Source organism: Eriocheir sinensis, unplaced genomic scaffold (assembly GCF_024679095.1).
Source record: "Eriocheir sinensis breed Jianghai 21 unplaced genomic scaffold, ASM2467909v1 Scaffold148, whole genome shotgun sequence".
Lineage (NCBI taxonomy): Eukaryota > Metazoa > Arthropoda > Malacostraca > Decapoda > Varunidae > Eriocheir > Eriocheir sinensis.
In genome coordinates this window covers 36,243-61,239 of record NW_026110828.1, presented here as the reverse complement: position 1 = coordinate 61,239, position 24,997 = coordinate 36,243, and the positions used below count along the sequence as shown (strand labels likewise).

At 44.5% G+C, this 24,997-nt stretch overlaps 1 protein-coding gene and 1 long non-coding RNA gene across 2 annotated transcripts in view; one reads left to right on the top strand and one right to left on the bottom strand.

Moving 5' to 3' along the window:
- The window catches only part of LOC126990185 (homeobox protein cut-like), a 41,016-nt gene extending 21,284 nt beyond the window's left edge, over nucleotides 1-19,732 (top strand). The window contains exons 6-10 of the mRNA XM_050848735.1: nucleotides 9,996-10,124; nucleotides 10,888-11,017; nucleotides 16,155-16,321; nucleotides 16,591-16,731; nucleotides 16,829-19,732. Coding sequence (XP_050704692.1) covers nucleotides 9,996-10,124; nucleotides 10,888-11,017; nucleotides 16,155-16,321; nucleotides 16,591-16,731; nucleotides 16,829-18,103 — 1,842 coding nt within the window. The 3' untranslated portion in view covers nucleotides 18,104-19,732. The remainder of the gene's footprint in view (nucleotides 1-9,995; nucleotides 10,125-10,887; nucleotides 11,018-16,154; nucleotides 16,322-16,590; nucleotides 16,732-16,828) is intronic.
- A 2,252-nt stretch (nucleotides 19,733-21,984) lies between these two features.
- On the bottom strand, nucleotides 21,985-24,773 carry LOC126990183 (uncharacterized). The gene is made up of 2 exons (XR_007744106.1): nucleotides 23,130-24,773; nucleotides 21,985-23,080 (listed from the first exon to the last, which is right to left on the bottom strand). It is a non-coding gene; the product is annotated as an uncharacterized LOC126990183 (long non-coding RNA).
- Between the last annotated feature and the right edge of the window lie 224 nt (nucleotides 24,774-24,997).

Below are 24,997 nucleotides of genomic sequence, written 5' to 3'. Positions count from 1 at the left end.
ATTTTTCTTCATTACCTCAAGACAAGGCCATTTAAATTCGTGTTTCTCTCTCTCTCTCTCTCTCTCTCTCTCTCTCTCTCTCTCTCTCTCGCCTATCCTCTTTTTTCCTCTTTTTTTCTTCTTTTTCCTCTCGTATTTCTTCCTCCTACTTTCTTTCTCTCCGTATTTTTTTTCTCCTCATCTTTCTCTCCCGTTTTCCTTTTCTTTCTCCTTTATTTATTTCCGTTTCCCAAGTTTTTTTCCCTTCCTCATCTTTCCTCTTTTTTCCTCATTTTTCCCCTCTTCTAAGTTTCTTCCTCTTTTTTATTCCCCTTCCCCTTCCTTATCTTTTCCTCCTTCTTCCTCTTATCCTCCTTTTCTCTCCTTCGTTTTCTCTCCCACTTCTCTACATCTTCCTTTTTTTTTTTTTTCTTTTTTTTTTTCTTTTTTTTTTGTCTCATCTATCCAACTCTTTCCCTTCCTCTGTATACTCTCCCTCCTCTCCCCCTCTCCCCTCCTCCCTTTCCTTCCCATATACCCTCCCTCCTTCCCTTCTCTTCCCTTCTCTCCCATCAACCATCTCCCCTCCCCTTCAATCCTTCCTTCTTCCCCTTCATCCTCCCTTAATTCACTCCCTTCTACACAATTGCCTTCACTTCCCATCATCCTGTCCCCTTCTCTTCCACGAACCATCCCTCCTCCTCCTCCTCCTCCTCCTCCTCCTCCTCCTCGCCCTGCACACTAACGAGAAATCCAACAACTTCGTAAAAACAGAAGAGGTAAAAGAGTGGCCCTTAGAGACGCCGCCTCGCTCTATCGTCTGTGTGGTCTTATCGAGAGGGCGAAGGGAGACTAAGAGAAGGGAGATAAACGGGAGATGAATGGGAGGAGAGATGACACGGGAGAAGAGGAGAGAGACGCAAGAAGAGAGGGAGAGAGGGAGGGAGGAGAGGGCGAGAGAATTTGGCAACGTGTGGAATTAGTCAGGGAGGAACAAGTGTGTGTGTGTGTGTGTGTGTGTGTGTGTGTGTAAGGAGGATGAGAATAAACTGATAGACACAACCAATAAAGAAGATTAATACGATGCAGGTGACGTTCCCAAAACCCACGTCCAAACATCTGCTTTCAATCCGCCTCGTGAAGTGTTTTGGGGTCCGTGGTAATAAAACGAAACAGTGGAATATAAAAATGCTTGAGTCACCCATGAAACGAAGAAAACAAGCTGTAACAATTCTTCAGCTTGTGGATAGTAGGAGAAAGAAGGAAATAGAGTAATCAGAAAGAAGGTTAGTTATAAAGAAAACGCGAAACAGTGAATATAAAAAGCTTGAGTCACCCTTGAAGCGAAGAAAACGGAGCTGTAACAATTCTTCAGCTTGTGGATAGTAGGAGAAAGAGGAACATAAGAGTAATCACAAGGAAGGTTAGTAATAAAAAAACGGGAAGAAACGAAGAAAACGGGGCTGTAATAATTCTCTAACTTGTGGATAGTACGAGAAAGAACATAGACCACTCACAAAGAAGTATAATAATAAAAAACGGGAAGAAACGAAGAAAACGACGCTGTAACAGTTCTTCCATAGCAGCGAGTAGCGGGCTTTTTTTAGTATTGTTTCCTTATTTTGTGCCCTTGAGCTGTCTCCTTTGTAGTAAAAAGAAAAGAATGAGTGGTCAAAAGAGAGGTCAGGTCAAGTGGAGAGCTGCCTTGATGCTCCATACGTGAAAGGATGATTTAGAAGTGAATAGTGACAAATGGGGTTAGGTCACGAGGAACCAGGAAGGAAAAGGAGGCGAGTGTGTGCGTTTATCTGAGTCTGTGAGGAGATAAATCATAAGTGTTTGACGGAGAGAAGAAGACTTTAGCATACTTCAGATCAAAGGAAATGTATGTGTGGAAATAACATGTAGGAAAGACTGAAAAAAGGAATAAGAGACATTGCCGTAAGTCGATGAGGGAGTAAGTCACGAGTATTAGACGTAGATGAGAAAGAAAGTTACGCATATTTCACATCAAAGGAAATGTATGTGTGGAAAATAACATGTAGGAAAGACTTAAGGAAGGAAAAAGAGACATTGCCGTAAGTCAATGAGGGAATATGTCACGAGTATTAGACTTAAATTAGAAAGAAAGTTACCCATATTTCACTTCAAAGGAAATATATGTGTGAAATTAGCATGTAGATGAGAATATATAAAGATTGAAAGAAGAAAAAACTCATGCTCTTAAGTCAATGAGGGAGTAAGTCACGAGTATTAGACGTAAATTAGAAAGAAAGTTACCCATATTTCACATCAAAGGAAATATAGGTGTGAAATTAGCATGTAGATGAGAATATATAGAGATCGAATGAAAAAAAACTCACATGCTCTTAAGTCAATGAGGATAATAGGTCACAAGTATTAGACGTAAATTAGAAAGGAAGTTACGCATATTTCACATCAAAGGAAATATAGATGTGAAATTTGCATGTAGGTAAGAACATAGAGATTGAAAGAAGAAAAACTCACATGCTCTTAAGTCGATGAGGAAATAAGTCAGAGTGTTAGACGTGAATAAGATGAAAAAGAAGTCACGAATATTTCACTTCAAAGGAAATTTAGGTGTGAAAAATAACTTGTAGGAAAGATGAAGTAGAGATTGACGGAGGAGGAGAAGGAAATGCGTTTAGTCAATGAGGAAATAAATCACTCGAAAAGATAAACATTCTAGATCAAAGGAAATTTAGGAGGGAAAAATAAAACTGTAGGAAAGATTGTAAAAAAAAAAACACTGAGGAGGGGAGACAAATCAGAACTAAGTCAATGATGAAATAAATAACGAATATTGGACTTAACAAAAAAAAAATAACTTGGATATAGATCAAAGAATATTTAGGTGTGAAAACAACAAGATTATAAGAAGCTAAAGAACAGAAGACAAGGCCGAACTTAAGTCAATGATGAAGTCACGAATATTGGACTTAACTAAAAAAAATAAAAAATAAAACTTGCATATTTTAGATCAAAGAATATTTAGGATTGAAAACAACATGTAACTAAGATTATAAAAAGCTAAAGAAGGGAAGACAAGGCCGAACTCAAGTCAATGATGAAATAAGTCTCGAATATTGGACTTCACTAAAAAAAATAAAAAAAATAAAACATGCATATTATAGATCAAAGAATATTTAGGTGGGAAAAACATATGGGAAAGATTACAAGAAGCTAAATAACAAGGGGAGACAAAACCGATGAGGAAACAAATCACTAATATTGGACGTGAATTGACAAAGAAAAACATGGATATAGATCAAAGAAAATGGGAAAAAGAAAACGTAGGGAAGATTATAAAGAGCAAAGAAGGGGAGACAAGGCCAAACTTAGTCAATGAGGGAATAAATCACTCAGCTTGACGTAAATATAAACTCTTGCAAAACTAGACGATGCGTGGCTGAGGGTGTGAGGAACGAAGACACGACACGGCAGCCCCACGTTCGTACCCCGGGCGCGAGGGAACGACAGACGCGAAGATTAAGGTCAAAGGGAACTGGAGACATGGAGACTTAAAGGGTCGTACCAGAGTGTCGATAACTTTAATATTAGCGTAAGACCTAAGGGCTATACCATTACACATTTCGTCGGCCAGTCTCACACATTTGACAAGGCTTTCGCGGGAGTTGTGAGCCTTTCCAGGGGTAGTTTTCTGACCCTGGTGGTAGTGTGTCCCTTTGTCTGTACCGTGAACCTAAAGAAACAGTCATTAGAACCAGACTATGCACGGCTTCGGCCTTGGAAAGAGTTGATATGAGGGGGGGAAGGGTTTAACAGTACCGACGAAAGGGTTTAAATGCCACCAGGTACGTGAGACGGAGATTGAGGTTTAGAGGGAACTGAGGAGACGAGATTGAGGTTTAAACGGAACTGAGGAGACGAGATTGAGGTTTAAACGGAACTGAGGAGACGAGATTGAGGTTTAAACGGAACTGAGGAGACGAGATTGAGGTTTAAACGGAACTGAGGAGACGAGATTGAGGTTTAAACGGAACTGAGGAGACGAGATTGAGGTTTAAACGGAACTGAGGAGACGAGATTGAGGTTTAAACGGAACTGAGGAGACGAGATTGAGGTTTAAACGGAACTGAGGAGACGAGATTGAGTTTGACACCGGACTAAGAGATACAAACAAGATTAAAAGTTCAATGTCAAAAATATCGTCACTTCTGTTCTTCGAGACTCAAAAGGAAGGTAATGATGTATACTTTAGATTAAGACTAAGAAGAAATGATGTTTGAAATGATAGAAAAAGGCATGTCGTAGGTTTTATAAAGAACAAAAGAGAGGAACACGAACAAAAGAGAGACAAATGAGATACCATGAAACAGACACGTACTTACTAAGACTACAAGTATACAATGAAGGAATAACCAGACTTTTGAAGAGAGAATTTAAAGGAAAGATACCAACAACTAGACTTTACCTTACGTTCTGAATAAAAGAGAAACCCAATCAAAAGAGACAAATGAGACTACAAGAAAAAGACACGTATTAATCAAGACTATAAAGGGAAGAACCAGACTTTTGAACACAGAATATAAGGGAAAGATACCGAGAACTCGAGCCTGTACATAACGTGAAAGAACAACCCAAACAAAAGAGAGACGAATGAGACTACGAGAAAGAGACGCGTAATAAACAGGAACCATACTTTTAAACACAGAATATAAGGGAAAGATATACCAAGAAATAGACTCTGTACCTTAAGTTAAGAAGCAAAGAAGAACCCAAACAAAAGAAAGACGAATGAGACTACAAGAAAGACACGTACTTTACAGGAACCAAACTTTCAAACACGGAATATAAGGGAAAGATACCAAGAAGTGGAGCCAGTACCTAACGTGATGCCAACAGGAACCCAAACAAAAGACAGACAAATGAGGGGAGCATCACGTGAGGGGCAAAGAGAACTGACTGACTCCCCTACAGCTCCCCTTTCTCCCCTTTATACTCTGAAGGGGAGATGAATAAAATGGCGGGCCCGGGTCCATTAAAGCTAAATATAGGCAGGTTAATTGGCAAAAATAGGTGTTTTCCGCGCAGACGAAGGGAGTGAGTCAGCGGCCCGCACATAACTTATACGAGAAGACAACGAAAAGAAAATGAACACGTAAAGGAGCGAAACAGATGCCAGTATCACTCACCTCCTCCTCCTCCTCCTCCTCCTCCTCCTCCTCGTCTTCTTGGCACGGGTACTGATGGGGTGTTGGGGGTCAGGGAGGGGAGGGGGTTTGTTTGGGGGTATTGTAGTCGTGGTGGTGGTGGTGGTGGTTGTAAGGTAGAAAGATTAATATATATAGTAACTTCACCCTTCCTCCTCCTCCTCCTCCTCCTCCTCCTCCGTCTCCTCTCTTATTCCTCCTCCTCCTCCTCCCTTCTTATCACCTTCTTCAACACCTGGTTACTACACACACACACACACACACACACACACAGGGACGGAACATAGCTATCACCTCTCCTCCTCCTCCTCCTCTTCCCTCCTCCTCCTCCTCCTCTTCCGTCACGCTTAAAACCACGCATGCGCAGAATTGAAAGCATCACTCTTCTTCTTCCTCCTCCTCCTCTTCCTCCTCCTCGTCATCATCATCATCTATTTGTTCTTCTTTCTCCTGATACATAATTTATCATCATTATTATTATTGTTATTATCATCATCATCATCATCACCTATCCACTCTACCTGTCTACCTTCACCTTTTCTTCCTGTGTTTCCTCTTTAATCTACCTCTATCCTCACCTGTCCATAATCACCTAACCTTCCCTCACACCTGTAATTAACTTATGCTCACCTTACAAGTCTACCTGTTCTTACCTGTGCGTTTACTAATTACTTCTTTACCTGTGCGAAAATACAGGTAACAGCAGGTCGTAGAGGAGGATAAAAAAAATGAAGTTGTGAAAGGAGTAAAGACGAGAGGGATATATTCGTGTGTGTGTGTGTGTGTGTGTGTGTGTGTGTGTGTGTGTGTGTGTGTGTGTGTGTGTGTGTGTACATAGCGATGACGGCGGAAGTGTATGATTGATGTGACTTACTATTACGAAGGGCGATCTCTGTTAGTCTCCTCCTCCTCCACCTCCTCTTCCTCCTCCTCTTCCTCCTCCTTCATCACAACCTATGTCTTCATTTTCGTTCTCTGCATCTGCTTGGCTTTCCTCCTCCTCCTCCTCCTCTTCTTCCTCTTCTCCTCTTCTTCCTCCTCTTCCTCCTCCTTCTCTTCCTCTTCCTCTTCCTCCTCCTCCATCTTCCACCTCGTACTTATCTCCATATTTTGCTTTACTCTCCTCCTCCTCCTCCTCTTTCACTACCTCCACTATCTCCTCCTCCTCCTCCTCCTCCTCCTCTCCACCTCACGCACGCACTAACTGGCTAATCAACGTCTTATTAAGCAGTGGATCCGCGCCTTTCATCCACCCAATCTTCGAGAGCTAATCCACGCATGAGAAATAACCCGCCTGCGTCCCCTCTCCCACCCTCCTCCACCCCCCTCTCTCCCTCTCCCACTCCACCTCCCTTTGCTCCACCTCGGTTCATGCCAGACTGAGGACACGCCGCGCTAAACACACCTTTATGTCACCTCTTCCTTGGGTTTAAAATTATGTGTTGTCCTGTTTTCCTTTCCCTTCCTTTTCCTGATGATTTTCTGTTTTTCGTTTTGTTTATAGATTTTTTTTCCTATTCCATTTTTTCATCGTTTTTTTTTCCTCTTTTTATTTCTTTCCTGTTTTAGAATGGAAGGAATAAAGAAAATAGTTGAAAGAAAGACAGAAGAGAAGGAAATAGGAAGAAACGAAGGAAGGACAGAGAGAGAGAGAGAGAGAGAGAGAGAGAGAGAGAGAGAGAGAGAGAGAGAGAGAGAGATTTTACGAACATTCCCTGATGCATGTTGGGTCTTGGTAATGGACGTGAGATTCCCCATTAACATTTATTGGTCTTTTTGGTCCTTCAAGCCGAGCACACACACACACACACACACACACACACACACACACACACACACACACACACACACGCAGCGGACTATCTTGCAAACGGGATGTGTATTGTGTTTCTCATCCTCTTGTTTCCTCTTATTTTCCTCTTCTTCTTCTTCTTCTTCTTCCTCTTTCCCCATTTCCTTATTCTCGTTTATCATTCTCTTTCTCATCGTCGTCATCTTCCTTCGTCTTTGTTTGTTATTCTTTTTCATCTTTCTTTCCATTTCTTTGCTCCATTTGGTCTTCCTTCTGTTCATCATTCCTTCCTTTTGTCCTTCCTTTCTTTCCTTCCTTCTCTCTATTCCTCCTTCCTTCCTTATATACATCCTTCTATTCACCATTTCTTATATTCCTCCTTCCTTCCTTTCTTTCCTTCCTTCTCTCTATTCCTCCTTCCTTCCTTATATACATCCTTCTATTCACCATTTCTTATATTCATCCTTCCTTCATTCCTTTCTTTCCTTTTCCTTCTCACTCATTACTGATTTCGTATATTAGTTTGATAAAAAAAGCATGAGCCAACACACACAAACACACACAAAAACACAACAAAACAAAACAAAAACAAACAAGAAAAAAAAAAATCATCCATAACCTTACATAAAAAGAAAACAAAAGCCAAACTACCGGAGCCTCCCCTTAAGGAAAAAAAACTAACCGAGACGCATAAAGAAAACGGGGATGGGAGTGTTTACGTTCTATGCCTCACACACACACACACACACACACACACACACACACACATATCTTCCTCCTCTTTTGTTTGTCCTCCGCTCCGAGTGTTATTGTGAGATCGCAGACACAAAACGAGCCGAGGCGGGCGGGGCATTAAGGGGGTCGATCAGTCTACACAAGCAAACTCTCCTCGCGTCTTGATTATTTGCTGTATGATTTGAGGTTTGGTCCCCCTGTTACCTCACCTCAGTTCGCCTCACCTCGTCTTGTCTTACCTTCCTACCTCACCTTGTCGCTTTTCACCTTACCTTACCTTACCTTACTTTAACTTGTCTTACCGTACTCTGCCTTGTCCTAACCTTGCCTTCCTACTTCAGTTTAGCTTCTCTTAGTTTGTTTTGGTTTTCTGAAGCGTCGTTTTGGTGTTTAAAGGGAAAATGGGAAGGAGAAAGAATGGGAGATGTTTGAAATGAGGGAAAACATAGAAGATTTCGAGATGGGAGAGGAAAGGGAAAGTAGGAGAATAAGAGGGAAAGAGGGAGATAAGAAAAATTAAAAAGGAGGAAAAACAAAAGGAAAGAGTGAAGAATGAAAGTGAAAGAAAGAATAAGAGGGAAAGAGGGAGATAGAAAATAAATAAAAAGAAGGAAAAACAAAGGGAAAGAGAGAAGAATGAAAGTGAAAGAAGGAATAAGAGGGAAAAGGAGAGAATGAGATAGAGTGAATAAGGAAGAGAGTGAAAAAGAGGATACAAAAGAAAGACAGACAAACAAAGACAGAAAACAAAACAAATAGCAAATAGAAACTGATAAACAGACAACCAAGCAAATGAACAGACAGACACCCAGACAGACAGACAGACAGACAGACATACCAATACCCATACTTGAAAACGATGTGACAGAGACGCACATACCAAGAGGAATAGAGATATAAAGACACACACACACACACACACACACACACACACACACACACACACACACACAGAGTAAGTGGGTGACATTTCAGCGCTAACAAAAAGAAAACAGACAAAATAAATTCGCCCTCCTCATATTTCGAGTTAGACGGAGTAGATAGATTGTTATTTATTGGACGTACTTAAGTGTGTGTGTGTGTGTGTGTGTGTGTGTGTGTGTGTGTGTGTGTGTGTGTGTGTGTGTGTCTTAAAAATAGCATACTCTTTATATTTTTTTCCTTTCCTCAGTAAATATTTTCCAAGACTTTATTTATAGGTGTGTTTTTTTTTTTCATTTATATTTCTCCCAGTTGCATATTTCACACACTTATCAGAACAGGTATCCCGGAGTTTGTTTGCTTTTGTTTGTTTGTGTTTGTTTCTCTCAGTAGGGAAAAAAAACACTTATTAACAGGTATTTCAGTTTTTTTTATATACATTCATCTCTCTCTCTCTCTCTCTCTCTCTCTCTCTCTCTCTCTCTCTCTCTCGGTACAAAAGTTCCCACACTTATTAACACAGGTACGCTAGTTAGTTTTCCTTCCCTCGCGCCTCACCTCGTCCATCTACATCAGGTAAAAAAAACTCTTCACCTTTATGACGAGTTCGCGCGCGTGACACCAATGCAAAAATGTACCGAAAAAACATATATATATATACAAAAAACATTACTTGTATTACTGTGTTATTAAGAAGGGGTGGGGAGGCCGGGGTTAGCGCGCGCGCACACACACACACACACACACACACACACACACACACACACGAGAGAGAGAGAGAGAGAGAGAGATTTAGTAGGCGTGAGTCAAGCTTCTGGTGTGTGTGTGTGTGTGTGTGTGTGTGTGTGTGTGTGTGTGTGTGTGTGTGTGTGTGTGTGCAATCCGTACATAAGGTCCTTGAGGGTGCAAAGTGAGTGCGAGAGAGAGAGAGAGCGGGAGAGAGAGGGACGAGAGCCTCAGAACACTTGGTAGGGATTGTCACTGTCATTATGTCATCATATTTCTCTCACTCTCTCTCTCTCTCTCTCTCTCTCTCTCTCTCTCTCTCTCTCTCTCTCTCTCTCTCCTCTTTCTCCCTCTCCCTCTCGTTCTTTACTCATTCTCTTTGTTCTTTCTTTCTCTTTCTCATTATTTTCTTTCTCTTTCTATCTTGTTTTCTTTGGCCTTTTTTCTTAGCAGCATTTGTTTTTATTTTTCTTCTTCCTCTCCTCTATTATTCTCTTTCTCAACTTTTCCTTTTCATCTCTCCTCTTACAATGTTTCTGTTTATCCAAATATCTTTCTATATCTCTCTAGTTATCTACCTATCTATCTATCCATCTATTCCCTCCCCCTCACACCTGGCTAACCACACACCTGTCTCTGCCACACAGGTGAAGGAACAGCTGAGTCAGTACAGCATTTCTCAGCGGCTTTTCGGCGAGAGCGTCCTCGGGCTGTCTCAGGGCTCCGTGTCTGACCTGCTGGCCCGCCCCAAACCCTGGCACATGCTGACGCAGAAGGTAAGCTGACGAAGGGGTGAAGGGGGAGATGGAAGTAGTATAATGCTGACAGAAGGTAGACTAATGAAGGGGTAGGATAGGTAGACGTGATGCTGAAAAAACGTAGATTGATGAATGGATGAAGAGAGACAGAGGGAAGGTAAGATGACGAAGGGATGAAGGAATAGATAGAAAACAGCGATAGAGATACAAAAGAGATAAAGAACGAAGGAATGAGGGGAGAGCAAATAGCGATAGAGATGCAGAAGAAATGATGAAGGGAAAGATAGACGAAATATAATGCTGGCCGATGAAGGAATAAAGGAACAGGTAGAGTTTATGCTGATGATAGGGAAGGAGAGTAAAAGGGAATGCTGATATAGAAGGTAGACTGATGGATGGGTAACACAGGTAGAGGTAAAGTTGACAGAAGGTAGATTGATGAAGGAATGAAGGAACAGGTAGAGATTATGCTGATGATAGGGAAGGAGAGTAAAAGGGAATCCTGATATAGAAGGTAGACTGATGGATGGCTAGGACAGGTAGAGGTAAGGTTGACAAGGTAGGTTGGTGAAGGAATGAAGGAACAGGTAGGGAAGATAGAATGAAGTGAAGTGCTGTTTCTTGCTTTCCTATTTCGGTAAGTTTTTATATCATTTTACTTTTCTTACCTTACTTACCTCACCTGCGTACCTTCCCACCTTCTCACCTGGCGTCTTCTCCCTTACCTTACCTGCGTACCTTTCCACCTTCTCACCTGGCGTCTTCTCCCTTCCTCCCTCAGGGCCGCGAGCCGTTTATCCGCATGAAAATATTCCTCGAGGATGACAACGCGGTGCACAAGCTGGTTGCCTCGCAGTACAAGATCGCCCCTGAGAAGCTGATGAGGACAGGAGGATATACCGCCCCGCCCCGTAAGTACACAAAAAGGGGGAGAGGTGTTCGGTCACAGGTCCATATTAAAACCTTTCGGGCCGCCAACTCACATTTGACAAGGCTCTCGTATAGGAGTTTTAGGCATTTCCAGTTCTCATGGTTCAGAAGCCTTGTCAAACTATTACCAGACCAGCCATGCCAGATTATCGTACTTGAAGCATCATATGTACCGGTTTCTGCCCCATAACTATCGCCAAGAAACAGCAATATATATAAGTAACCATTTTAACGTAAACTATATACCAAGCCAGTTATTAGGGCGGAGAGGACAGTTTGGGGGTTGGAAATTAGCAAACTTAAAAGGTGAAGTGTACGAGAATCTGGCAACGTTGTACGAGACTCATAAAACGACCCATGGAAATGCTAACTCCAGCCTCTACGAAAGCCTTGTGAGTGTGTGGACCCCGAATTGTTTGAGGGTATGTGCCGAAGTATTGGGTGTAGTTGAATGATTTAATTTGGATGTTTTGAGTGTTTTGCAACATTTAGATTTTTAAGAAGAGGCAACATAATTTTTCCCTTGAGCTGCCGCCTTTGATGTAGTGAAATGTTTTATAAGTAGGGTGAAGGTTAAAACGATTGATTGAGTGATGATTTTCTTTGACATTTCTCTTCGTCAACTGTTCATCTTCTTCTTCTTCTTCCTCTTCTTCTTCTTCGTAGTTGTAAAAGTGTAGAAAAGTGTGTTATAAAAAGATGAATGACAGTTATATTTACACTCCTTCTACTTATCATCTCTTCATTCTTCTCTTCTTCATCTCTCTCCTCTTCTTCGTAGTAATGGTTGGAAATGCATAGTGAAGTGTAGATGAAGAAAGATTGAATGAATTAGCTTTTCTTAAATTTCTTCTTCATCATCTTCTTATTCCGTTTTGGTTTATTTTTCTTCTTCAACCTTCTCTTCTTCTTCATCTTTATCTTCGTTTTCTTACATTTACCTGTCCAAGAAGTGGTTAGATAGTTTGTTTGTTAGTTTGTTCGTTTGACTCAGATTTCCCCGACGTGTGTTTTAATTATTATTTTTTAATTTCATACTGACGGTTTCTAGTTGCAATGGTATTTTTTTTATTTGTTTGTTTGTAAATTGAAGATAGGTTGTGTGTGTGTGTGTGTGTGTGTGTGTATGTGTGTGTGTGTGTGTGTGTGTGTGTGTGTGTGTGTGTGTGAATGAATGCAGTCTTTTATACTGATAGGGACAATCTTATCACTACACACACACACACACACACACACACACACACACACACACACACACTTCCTTCTTACCTGTCTCTCTCTTACTTTCCCTCTTATTCCCGGGTCAGCAGTGGACGGAACTTACCTGTGAATCCCTAATTAACTAAACCTTGATATAGGACAGGTGTTATGAGCTCATCTCCTCACCTGAGAAAATGAAAGATAAAATTAAATGACTTATGAATGACTTACACAGAATGCTATCCACATTTTCTCCTTGTGATCCGAATAAAAGTATAATAATGATGGTGAAAAGAGTAATATGACTAATGATGATGATGATGATGATGATGATGATACGACCAACATGTTCACCCTTTCTCTGTGTATGTGTGTCGTGATGTCATGGTAGAACTAACAATAAGTGTAATTTTAAAACAATATTCTAAACAATGATTATAATATTTAACCCATTTTCCATAACCCATTTCTTAACAATTACAAAGAAAATGATTAATGAACAAATTATTTTTCCTGTTTGTGTCTCGTGTTGTGCCGAAACCAAGAGTAATGACACACAAACATTATGATTTTAACAATTATAACAAAACCAATCTTTATCTTTTTGCTGTGTCGTCTGTGTCAAAATTTACAAACATGTCACAGTTCAAAGCAATGACATAACAGTAACAACAAACTCAGTCTTTCTCTTATTTGTGTTGTGTTTATTTGTGTGTTGTTATGTGAAGATTACAATTACCAATACAACACAGTTCAGATTAATGACTATACCAATGACATTAAACTTAACCTTTCCCCATTTGTGTTGTCGTGTGAAGATAATTAACCAAACATATCCAAATCCAAGTCCATGAATATACCAGTGATAACAACCCCAACCTTTCCCCATTTGTATTGTCGTGTGAAGTTAATTACCAAGAAGTTAATTAACCAAACATATCCAAATCTAAGCATATACCAATGATAACAAACCCCATCTTTCCCCATTTTTGTTGTCGTGTAAAGTTAATTAACCAAACATATCCAAATCCATGACTATACCGATGATAACAAACCCCATCTTTCCCCCATTTGTTTTGTCGTGTGAAAATAATAATAATAATAATAATAATAATAATAATAATAATAATAATAATCCGTGTCATTCTAACCTGTGTCTTCCTCCCTCGGCGCCGTGTTGTTAACCATCCCCCTGTTGCTTTCTCGTTTCATAGTGTATTTAGTCGGTGGTTGCCCTCTGCCCGGGGGTTTGGGGGGTGCTGGGGCGCGATTCCCGGGCCTATCCACTTCTGGCTCTCCCACCCTTCCGCCATACACAAGTAAGCCTCTCTCTGCTCGCCCGTACCTCACCTTCGCCTTGTCGCCTTGTTTTCCTTACCTTGTTCTTTCTGCTCTTGTTATTTTCGTTTTTTACCTTTTTTTCTTATTCTTAGTCGCCTTGTTTAGTGCCCTTGTTTTTCCTCCTCTTTTTCTTTTCGTTTTTATACTTTTTTTCTCTTCCTCACCTTCGCCTTAGTTTTCCTTGTTTTCCTTACCTTGTTTTTCCTCCTCTTGTTCTTTCCTTTTTTTACTTTTTTTTTCTCTTCCTCACTTTCGCCTTCTTCCTCTTGTTCTTTCCTTTTTTTACTTTTTTTTCTCTTCCTCACTTTCGCCTTCTTCCTCTTGTTCTTTTCGTTTTTTTACTTTTTTTTTTCTCTTCCTCACCTTCGCCTTGATCGCCTTGTTTTCCTTTCCTTGTTCTTCCTCCTTCTTTTTCGTTTTTACCTTTTTTTTCTCCTTCTCTTTGTTCCTCTTTGCTCATCTCCTTTCTTTTACTCCCGCCCTTCTATCACGCACTCCGTTAATCCTTTCCCTCCCATTCCTTGTTTTGTGTTTTTCCATTCCTTCTACTCCTCATTCTCCTTTTCCTTCCTCTTCCTACCGTCTACCTCCTTTTTTTTTTTCCTCCAACCTTTTTTTCCATAACCTACAAATTCCTCCTTCATGCCTTTCCCTGATTTCCTTCCCCTTCCTCCTCCTCATTCTCCTTCTCCTCCTTGTTCTCCTTCTATCTCCTCTTTTCTTTCCTCCAATCTTTCCATCACACACATTGTAAGTTCTTCCCCTTCCTCCCTCTTCCCTTATTTCCTTCCTTTTCCTCCTACATCTCATTTTCCTCCTCCTTCTCCTCCTATTTCTGGTTCTTTTTTTCCTCACTGTTCGCTTCGCCGTGATTTCTCTGTCATTTTGTTTTTGTTTTTGTGTATTTTTGTTTTGTTGTCTGCGGCCTCTTAACTTGCAGAACTTGAAAGCAGATTTATGATTATTCTAATTTTTTTTTCTATTCTCAAATACATTCTTTTATTCATATGTATATTTATTCACTTATTTATTTATTGCTCGATACTCGTAAACTGCAAAAGAATTCCAGTATTGTGTGTGTGTGTGTGTGTGTGTGTGTGTGTGTGTGTGTGTGTGTGTGGTTACTGCTATCGTTACTATTGTTATTATTATTGTAACTGGACTTAAAGCAAACAAAAAATAACAATCGCAATTCATTAAGTATTCACGTCTGACAGTTCATATTTTTAAGCATCAAGACAGAAAAAAAAAAGCTAAGTCATCCCTTCAGAGTCAGTGTTTTCTTTTACTATTATTATTATTATATTATTATTATTATTATTATTTACATCATTACTCTTGCGCAAGCTATCGTATACGTGAGCTGTTTGTCGCCTATTGCGTCACCTGTCTCAGTGTTTGATTATGAGATGGATTGCGTGTGTGAGTGCATGTGTGTGTGTGGGGGAGGGGTGGAGAGGGGGGGAGAAGGAGGTACCTGTGAGTGTGTGAGTGAGTAAGGAAGTGAATGATAGAGTAAGAAATTGAGTTAAGAAGTGAATGAGAGAGAAAGCAAGGAAATGCGTGAGATAGTAAGGAAGAAAGGAAGCGAGTGAATGGGAAGAGTAAATGAAAGAGAAAGTGGAAAGGCGTGAGAAAGGAAGAGTGAATGAGTGACTGAATGTGAGTAAGGAGGAAGTGTAGAAGAAATATAGAACTAAATGAGGAAGAAAGGAGGTGAGTAAATGAAAGAGAAAGTGGAAATGAGTAAGAAGGAAGAGTGAATGAATGAGTGAATGTGAGTAAGGAGGAAGAGTATAAGTAAGTTAGAACGAGTAAACGAGTGAGTTAGAAGGCGAGTGAGTGAGTGAGTGAATGTGAGTAAGGAGGAAGCGTATGAGTAAGTAAGTTAGAACGAGTAAACGAGTGAGTAGGAAGGTGAGTGAATGTGAGTAAGGAGGAAGCGTATGAGTAAGTAGGTTAGAACGAGTAAACGAGTGAGTAGGAAGGTGAGTGAATGTGAGTAAGAAGGAAGCGTATGAGTAAGTAAATTAGAACGAGTAAATGAGTTGAGTAAAAAGGCGAGTGAGTGAGTGAGTGAAGAGCGAACACCAGCATCGCAATACTATAAGATTTCCCCGGACCCAATTTCTTTCTTGTATTTTTTTGCTTTTATTTTGTCATTGAGCGAGAGAGAGGCGAGACTGATGGGAGACCGAGAAGATTATCATGAAGATTTATGTCCTGTGCTTTGACGTCGTGTGTGTGTGTGTGTGTGTGTGTGTGTGTGTGTGTGTGTGTGTGTGTGTGTGTGTGTGTGTTTGTGTGGAGTGAGGTAATGTGGGTGGAGGAAGTGGAGGGATGGATATGGATGAGTGTGAAGTGAGAGGAGGAGGAGGAAGAGGAGGAGGAGGAGGAATGAATTGTGAAATTGGGATGATTCGTACAAATGGAGAGTTTGTGTGCTGAGAGAGAGAGAGAGAGAGAGAGAGAGAGAGAGAGAGAGAGAGAGAGAGAGAGAAATTACATGCACTCAAAAAATATCCTACAAGACATCCTATAGGACTCCTCTAACGCATCCTTTGTTTCCTCCTACAGGCTCAGGGAAGCCCCCACACCACATGAAGCTCGCCGCTGACCTCCCAAAGAGCATTGAATCCCCCTTGCCGCCTGTCGGGATCCCCCCCTCCCTCGGCGGCCTGCCTCTCCCCTCACACCCGATGTCCTTTGACTCCAGAATGCCCCCGCTCGACCCCCTGCGAAAGGTAAGAGTCCTATGCCCCTCCTCTAGAGTTCTTTGGTGATATTGAATGTAACTTGTTGATGAGCTTGAGGTAAAGGGAGTCTTGGGTCCTGTGTGTGTGTGTGTGTGTGTGTGTGTGTGTGTGTTAAGGGGGTGAAGGGGTGGGAGGTGATTAGGTGTGCGTGGTAAGGTAAGGTTGTAAGGTGGGTGTGCAAGGAGGTGGGTGGGTGTGCGTGGTCGGGCGGGTTTGGTCCTGCAGTGAGGGTAATGTTCCCCGTCTTGTCCCTGCAGAGCGCACTGAGCAACCCGCGCCATCCCGGCCCCGTGGCGCCCTCCGTGTACGAGATGGCGGCCCTCACGCAGGACCTCGACACACAGGTCATCACCACCAAGATCAAGGAGGTGCTGCTCGCCAACAACATCGGCCAGAAGGTGAGTTGGTGTGCGTTTGTTGTGTCGTGTGTGTGTGTGTGTGTGTGTGTGTGTGTGTGTGTCGCCCCGCTAACACCCCCCTTTCGTGTCGTTGCAGCTGTTCGGCGAGGCGGTGCTGGGGCTGTCGCAGGGCTCCGTGTCTGAGCTGCTCAGCAAGCCCAAGCCGTGGCACATGCTGAGCATCAAGGGCCGCGAGCCGTTCATCCGCATGCAGCTGTGGCTGAACGATCCGCGCAACGTGGAGAAGCTGCAGCACATGAAGAACGAGCGGCGGGAGGCCAACAAGCGGCGGCGCGCCCTGGACCCCACGGCCGAGGTGTCGCAGGACTCGCAGGACGTGTTCCAGGCCCCGTCGCCGGGCGGCACCTCCAAGAAGCAGCGCGTGCTCTTCTCCGAGGAGCAGAAGGAGGCCCTCAAGCTGGCCTTCGCCCTGGACCCCTACCCCAACCTGGCCAACATCGAGTTCCTGGCCCAGGAGCTGCAGCTGTCCACCCGCACCATCACCAACTGGTTCCACAACCACCGCATGCGCCTCAAGCAGCACCCCGGCAGCCCCGGCGGCAGCAGCTCCCCCTCCCGCGAGCCCCCGCAGCCGCCCCCCGGCCAGGCCCAGGGCGCCCCCTTCGACCCCCTCAACTTCCGTATCCTGCTGTCCCAGCGGATAATGGAAGTGAGGAAGGAGAAGGGCCTGCCGCCCACCCTGCCCGGCCTGGGCCACGGCCTGCCGCCCAGCCTGTTCCCGCACTTCCCGCAGCTGGGGCCGCACGGCCTGACCGGCCACGCCCTCGACCGTGACCTGGGCAGCGGCCTCGACCTGTCCATGAAGTCCGAGAACGACTACGACGACACATCCCTCGGCGACGACGACTCCAACATGTCCGGCGCCATGAGCCCCGGCGGCGGCCGCTCCGAGGGGGAAGGCGAGGACCGCGATGGGCGCGGCGCCCCCTCCCCCGTGGCGCGCTCCTCCTCGCGCCGCAAGCCCGCCGCCCCGCAGTGGGTGAACCCCTCGTGGGCGTCGGGCGACGGTAAGGAGCGCGAGGTGATCATCAACGGCGTGTGCGTCATGCAGACGGACGACTACCGCCCGCGCGACCAGCGGGACCAGCAGGAGACGGTGCGCATCGAACCCACGCCCGTCGAGGAGGCGCGCGCGCGCTCCCTCAAGGAGGAGCAGGAGGAGGAGCCCGAGGAGGAGCCGCAGCAGCCCGCCTCCTCCATGCCCTCCCCGCCCCCCCGCCCCGACCCCGCCGAGGGGGAGTCCGGCCCCCTGCAGGAGGAGGAGGCCGCGGCCCCCCAGGAGGGAGCCGCGCCGGGGCCCGACGCCCCCCCTGCCGAGGAGGGCGAGGGCGAGGAGGAGGAAGAGGCGTGATGTTAGTGTCGGCCTAACGGAGACGCTTTGATGCCGGAGTTTGTGACGCGTCGGTCGTGGCGGCGGCCAGGGGCGGCGGCGGCGGACGCCCTCCCGGAATCTCTCGTAGGCACGTTGTGGGCCTATAAATCACAATTTAGACTCTCAAGTCATAAGTCCTGCAGACGTCAACCTCTGTTATTTTACTATGAAATGTTCGTGTATTTTACTTGTTAACTTGTCGAAAGGTTTGTACATAACATTTTCCCTCGTCCCGTTTTCTTTTGTATGGAGCTCCCGTAGGCTAGTGACGCCAGGTGTTGAGAACGCCAGGCCGCCGCACCGCCCCGGGCCCGGCGCCGCCGCCGCACCGCGAGGCGAAGCCCAACAAACAGACACGAGAGTCGCCGAGCTTTGCCCGTGAACCGCGGCCCAGGTGACCTCCCCGCCAGGTGTAGCAGACGCGGCACCTCGGAGGCACCCCAGTGAACCCAGCACTGGACGGCCCCGCGGGGCGCGTCGTCCCGCCGTGGCTGGGGCGTGAGGGACGGCCGGGGCGGCGCGCGCTAGTCCCACGCCCTCACCTGGCCGCCGCCGCCGCCGCCGCCATCCAGGTGAACGCGAGCGCTTCAAGAGTCCTAATTAACGACCCGTGAAGGAAATACAACGTTCGACCTTACTGAACAGGCCTGTGTGTGTTAGCTGAAGCCTCGCGCGCGGCTCTAAAGAAAGCAAAGAGTGTCAAGGTACATGAATACGTTGGTGACCTTACCTGACAGAAAGGACAAGCGGATGACCTAGGAAATAGAAAGCGATCAAGTTCCATGAATACAAACATGAGCTTGACCTTACAAAACAGGCCTTCGCTTCGCCTGAGCCTAAAAAAGAAAGCATATTAAGTTTGACAAAGAAAATATGATGTTAACCTAAGGAAAAAAAAACTACTTGTATAAATATTAAGCCTTGAACAAGCAACCCCATAAAGAAACGCAAGAATTCATTAAGTTCGCAAGCCTGACGCGACCGGCTACACATGAATGACCAACCAACGCAACGAAGGAACATTAGTGATGACGTCATACACTGCTCGCCTCCCCATTGGCTGCTGAAAGAGAGAACCTGTGGTGTGATTGGCTGAGCTCGAGGGGGAAGTGCAAGATGATTGGCTGGTGTGTTGTGGTTGACAGAAACAAGTGGAAACGAAGCAATTGGTGTAGTTGTTAAGGAGAGAAAGAAAGAACGAGTAAAAGAAAGAAAGAAAGAAAGGAAGAATGAAAGTGAGAGAATTGTAGGTTTAAGGAGAGTTAGAGAGAGAGACTCAGAGTATCAACCATTACCTGAGAGAGAGAAAACTTTAACTTGAGAGAAAAAAAAACTTAGACCAATCACGACCATTCTGTCTTCTCGGTAAAAAAACAAATAGTGGAAACAAACAATCACAAAAAAAATCACATCGCGGGTACGGTAAATAAACAAACAAACAAACAAATGCATTCACGGGTAGGGAACGAAAAAAAAGACACAAAACAAAAACAAAAACAGACATACCCATAAAAAAAACAAGCCTGGAATTCAAACACAAACGAGAGAAATAAAACAAAACAAAAGCAAACAACAGACATACCCCAAAAAAGAAAAACAAGCCTGTAATTTAAACACAAAAGGGAGAAAAATAAAAACAAAACAAAAAACAGGAGTAAAAGAAAAAAGAGAGAAAGGAAAAAAGAATCGATATAAGAAGAGTTACGGATCACAATTATTAAACATCCAGGAATCGATTTGGGTAATGTAGCGAACCTCCTCCATTCACTCCCTGACCCCTCCACCCCTCCTTACAGACAGGTGGAGGAAAGAGAGGAGGAGGGGGAGGTATTGTGTGCGTTCGTGAGTGATATTTCGAATGTTCTTCATCGCCAAACGATTTGTTCCTCTTTGTTCAGTTTTTTTCCATCTGACTTGTAATGATGATTGCGAGGACCGATCTACCCCCCCCCACCCCCTACCCCCACCCCCACCCTCTCTTGTCCTTCCGGTGTGTGTGTGTGTGTGAGTGGGTTGGTTTCTCTCTCCTCATCTTTCTTCATATGTGTTTTTTTTAATAGATATGTATACTAATAAGTGTGTGTGTGTGTGTGTGTGTGTGTGTGTGTGTGTGTGGTTAGGTTTCTCTCTCCTCATCTTTCTTTCTTCATCTGTGTTTTTTTTTTTAATACATATGTACCAAGGGTGATGTGTGTGTGTGTGTGTATGTGTGTGTGTGTGTGTGTGTGTGTGTCGCAGGAAGGAGCGCAGGAATAAAAATACATATAAATGACAGGAAAATGAAAGGAAGGACGCAATTATCCGCTCTCCTCTATTATAGCTTTGGCATTTATCTATAACAATCAGAGCTCTTTCTTTTTTTTCCTCCTTTCAGCCTTTCCTCCTTTCCTCCACCCCTCCCTTCCTTCACCCTTTCTCTCTCCCGTCTCTTTTTCTTTCTCTACTCCTTCCTCCTTCTCCTCTCTCACCCTTTCTCTCTCCTGCCTCGTTTCTTTTATCACTCTTTTTCTTTCTCTACTCCTTCCTCATCTTTCCCTTTCTCTTCTTCCCCTTCTTCATTTTCTCTTCTTTTCTCGGTTTTCCTCCTTTCTCTTCCTCTTTCACCATCTTCCTTTCTCTTCTTAACTTTTCTTCCTTTCTATAGCTTTCTTTCCTCCCTGTATACCTTTCTTTCCTCCTTTCTTTCCTCCCCATATACCTTTCTTTCCTTCCTTCTTTCCTCCCTATATACCTTTCTTTCCTCCCTTCTTTCCTCCCTCACTCCACCCCACCAACCCTTCCTTTCCTTTCTTCCCCTCCCATCCCAACTTTCTCCTACTCATCCTCCTCTTCCACCCCGCTTTCCTCCCTCCCTCCCTCTCTCCTTTCTCTCCCTCTCCCAGGAAGAGAGAAATTATGCCTCCCTCAAAAGGATAGTCATCAGGCGGAGATCAAAATGCCTTCAATATTTCGGTTGTGAAGAGTGAAGGAAATAATGGTATAATTGTACGAGGAGGAGGAAGAAGAAGAGGAAGAAGAGGGGAGAGGACAAGAGGAAGAGGAGATGATTTATATATGAGTTTCCTTAAGTCATGCTACTGCCACTATGCTTGAGAGAGAGAGAGAGAGAGAGAGAGAGAGAGAGAGAGAGAATGTAGTGAAATGAACGAGAGAAAGAGAATACAACAGGTCATCTCACTTCCTCTCCCTCTCTCTCTCTCTCTTTCTCTCCCACGCACTCACTCGCTGTATCTCGTCCAGTCTCTGTTTATGGATGAGACCACAAGCCTGAGTTAGCCCACTTGCGTTTTCCATTATGAGTTAAAATGAAAGGCGTGACCCCCCCCCCCCTCCCTTCCCCCACCGCCCCAGCCCCTCCTTGTTTCCTCCTCCTCCTCCTCCTCCTCCTCCTTTCACTCCTCCTCCTCCTCTTTGTTACGTCTGTTCTCCCTTTATCCTCCTCCTCCTCCTCCTCCTCATTCACTCCTTCCTTCATTCCCCCTTCTCTCCTTCCTCCTCTTCCTCTTCCTCCACCCTTCTTCCATCTCTCATACCCCTATCTTCCCCCCTTCCATGTCCTCCTCCTCCTCTTCCTCCACCCTCTTCTCTTCCCCTCGCTCCTACCTTTCCCTCCTCCTCCTCCTCCCCCTCCTCTCCCTCCCCCCTTTCCTCTTGTTTACCTGAAGATAATTGGGTCATTTGTCCTTTGATTTCACAATTTGACTCATTTTGCATACGCTCTCCAATTGCTTTTTTTTTTTTGTTTTTGTTTTTTGTTTTTTTACTAATTCAAATTCAGTGTTTCTTTTACTCCTGGAATTTTGTGTCTCTTAACTTTAATTTCAATGCGCTTTTTTTTTTTTTTTTTTTTTTTTTTGGGGGGTTATGTCTTGTCATGTTTTGTTTTTTCCCTGTTTACACAATCGTTAATATTTTTGTCTTGCTTCATAATTGTGTGGAAATTGCGTGTGGAGGCTCCTGTCCGTTGTCTGTTTCATTCATGTTCTGTACGTGTATGTGATTGAGGGAACGCGTTTTTGACCTGTTCTTGAGTCGGGCATCAAAGAAACAACAGATCCAGAAGACGAGAAACAGAATTGGCGCGATTGGTGGAAGTGTTTGTTTATGTTGTGTTCGTGTTTGTGATCCCGTTGGAGAGAGGGAACGAGAGAGGATGATGACGATGATACTGTTTACTCCTTAAGTAGTCCATTGTTCTTTAGTTCGACGTTAATTGGTGAGCCAAAAACACAAAACCGGTGATTCTTGTAAGGCTGAAAAAAGCGAACTTGTGACGTCATTAAAACCTAAGCCGGTGACGTAATTACGATGTTAAACTCGCGTCGTGATTGGCCGAAGATATTATTATTATTATTATTATTATTATTATTATTATTATTACGTCAAGTCAACTGTTGTTCTTATGTTAGCTAATTTATAATGATGTAGTCCGTCATATTTTGCAGATGATAGTGTTAATGAGACGTTGTATTATAGTTAAGCTGTTGATCTTGTGAATTCGTACTGTTGAACGAAGGAAAAAGGCTGAACGAGGAATTAGAACGAAGGTGAACGAGCTTTAAACGTTAAGTCAATCTTGAGACCATTATACAGGTAACCCAAATGGACCTTAATTAGACCCGGGCCAGGTGTGTCGTCTAAGCGGTCTGTGGTCTGTTCCCTTGAGTCTGCGGTTCTAGACTGACCTCTTCTGATCGCTACCATTATCATCTTTCTATTATTGACCTCCCTTCATCGTCACTGTTCTTGTTGTTGTTGATTATTGCCATTTTTATTGTCATTGTTGGTATTGGTGAGGATAGGTTTAGTTATCACCTCCTCGCCCTCTTCTTCCCCTTCTTCCTCCTATCATCTACCTCCTCCCTTCCCCTTCCTCTTCTTCCCCTTCCTTCTCCTGTCATCTACCTCCTCCCTTTCCCTTCCTCCTCCTATCATCTACCTCCTCCCATTCCCTTCCTCTTCTTCCCTTTCCTTCTCCTGTCATCAAACTCCACCCTTCCCCTACCTCTTCTTCCCCTTCCTTCTCCTATCATCTACCTCCTCCCTTCCCCTTCCTCTTCTTCCCCTTCCTCCTCCTATCATCTACCTCCTCCCTCACACTCCCGTCCCTCTCCATCCCTCTTCTTCCCTTCCCCCTCCTCCCATCATCTACCTCTTCCCTAACACTCCCCTCCCTTCCCCTCCCTCTTATTACCCATCCCACCGCCACCGATCATCTACCTCTTCCCCTCCCATTATCATCTCTCCCTTGTCACGTCTACACTGTCTTTCCTCCTCCTCCTTCCCTCATCAACCTCTTCCCCTCCCTTACCTTCCTATCATCTTCCCTATCTTCTCGCGTCTCCATCTTTTCTACCCTCACTGCTTCCCCTGCACCCTTTCCCCTTTCTCCCATCTCCCCTTTCTCAACACAATAAAGGGAATGGGAAGAAAGGGCACTCGATTGTCCAGATATAAAGAAATATACCTCACATCTCCCCTCTTCTCCCCCCCCTTATCCCCCCTTCTCCCCTCCTTCTCCCCCATGCTCCCTCTCACTCATTCTCACTCTCTGTTAGCCTCTTACCTGATCACCTTTCGAAATCTGCTTAGCGAATGACGTTTCACCGAGAGATTCGTTGATTAAGTCCTGAGCTCATTATAATTACCACCCGCCTGTTAATATAGATCAGGGAAATTAGTGTCCGGTCATGTATTATAAAAGTCCATTAGAATACCTTTACCTGATCGGCTCTGGGCGTGATGGATTAATGAAGCGAAAAAATGATGAGTAAACAAATGTACAGTCGGTAAAAAAAGTATCGACACCTTTGTTGGGTCGATTGAACAGAATTTCCCCGAAGCCTATAGACATGGTTTTGTGTTGGTAGGTAACAGTGGGTCGAGTCTACCACCTAACCAACACAACACCATGTCTAAAGGTTTCGCTCAAAGTCTATTCAGTCGACCATTGAGTGTTCCGATACTTTATTTGCCGACTGTACCTGCGTTCGAGCCCAGGTGAGAGAGAGAAAGAGATAGAGAGCAACGAGAAGACAAACGGAATTAGCAATCACTCACGCGTTGTAGTTCTCATCATTTCAAGCCGAGTGGACGAGAAAACGCGAAAGGTTGTAACAATGAACAGGGGGAGGACAGTGTTAAGCCGGACGGACTCTCTGGCGAAGGGTTGTACCGGGACTTTCGACCTTGCGTGAAATGGTGGACAGCGACTCACTTCCCCTCCCGAATGGCCCCGACCAGGACTCCCCCGCCAGGACCAAGTGGACTGACCCGGGCTCGGCGTCCCTAAGAGAACCTATTCCCACCTCATATTTATTCATCAAGAGCTCTCGGGGCCGTGTCGGGGAGGGGGGGGAGGAGTCAAGGAGACGCTCTTAATATTTAAAACCAAGGATGAGACTCCACCATCGCCGCCTCCACCACCGCCGCCGCCGCTACTGCTGCTTCGGACACGCACCAGTGAAGCTTCGGTACATGTCTCGAAGCTTCACACCTCCGCCTTGAGTCAGGAGGTCACCGCAAGGTCACACGAGGTCAAGATGTGAGTGACCTTGAGCCGAACAGTGACGAGTGAGCCACGAATCTGCTTCAGTGGCTCCGTGAACAGCGATTCGTTCCCCCCACAAAGACAATCACTTACCCCACCCCTCCACCCCTACACCCCCCGCGTTCCCCGCCCCCCAGCCTGTCATCGTGGTTATATTGTGTGTGTGAATAGAAGATAGTCGAGAGACGTGTGTCCCTAGTGCGTGTGAGGCCCCGAAACGCCTTCCGAACCCGCCTCGAACCCCGGGTGAAGCGCTTCGAACGCCTCCTGTACCGTCTCGATCACTTCCTCCTCCGTGACGCATCCCAGTAGGTGTCGTGGTG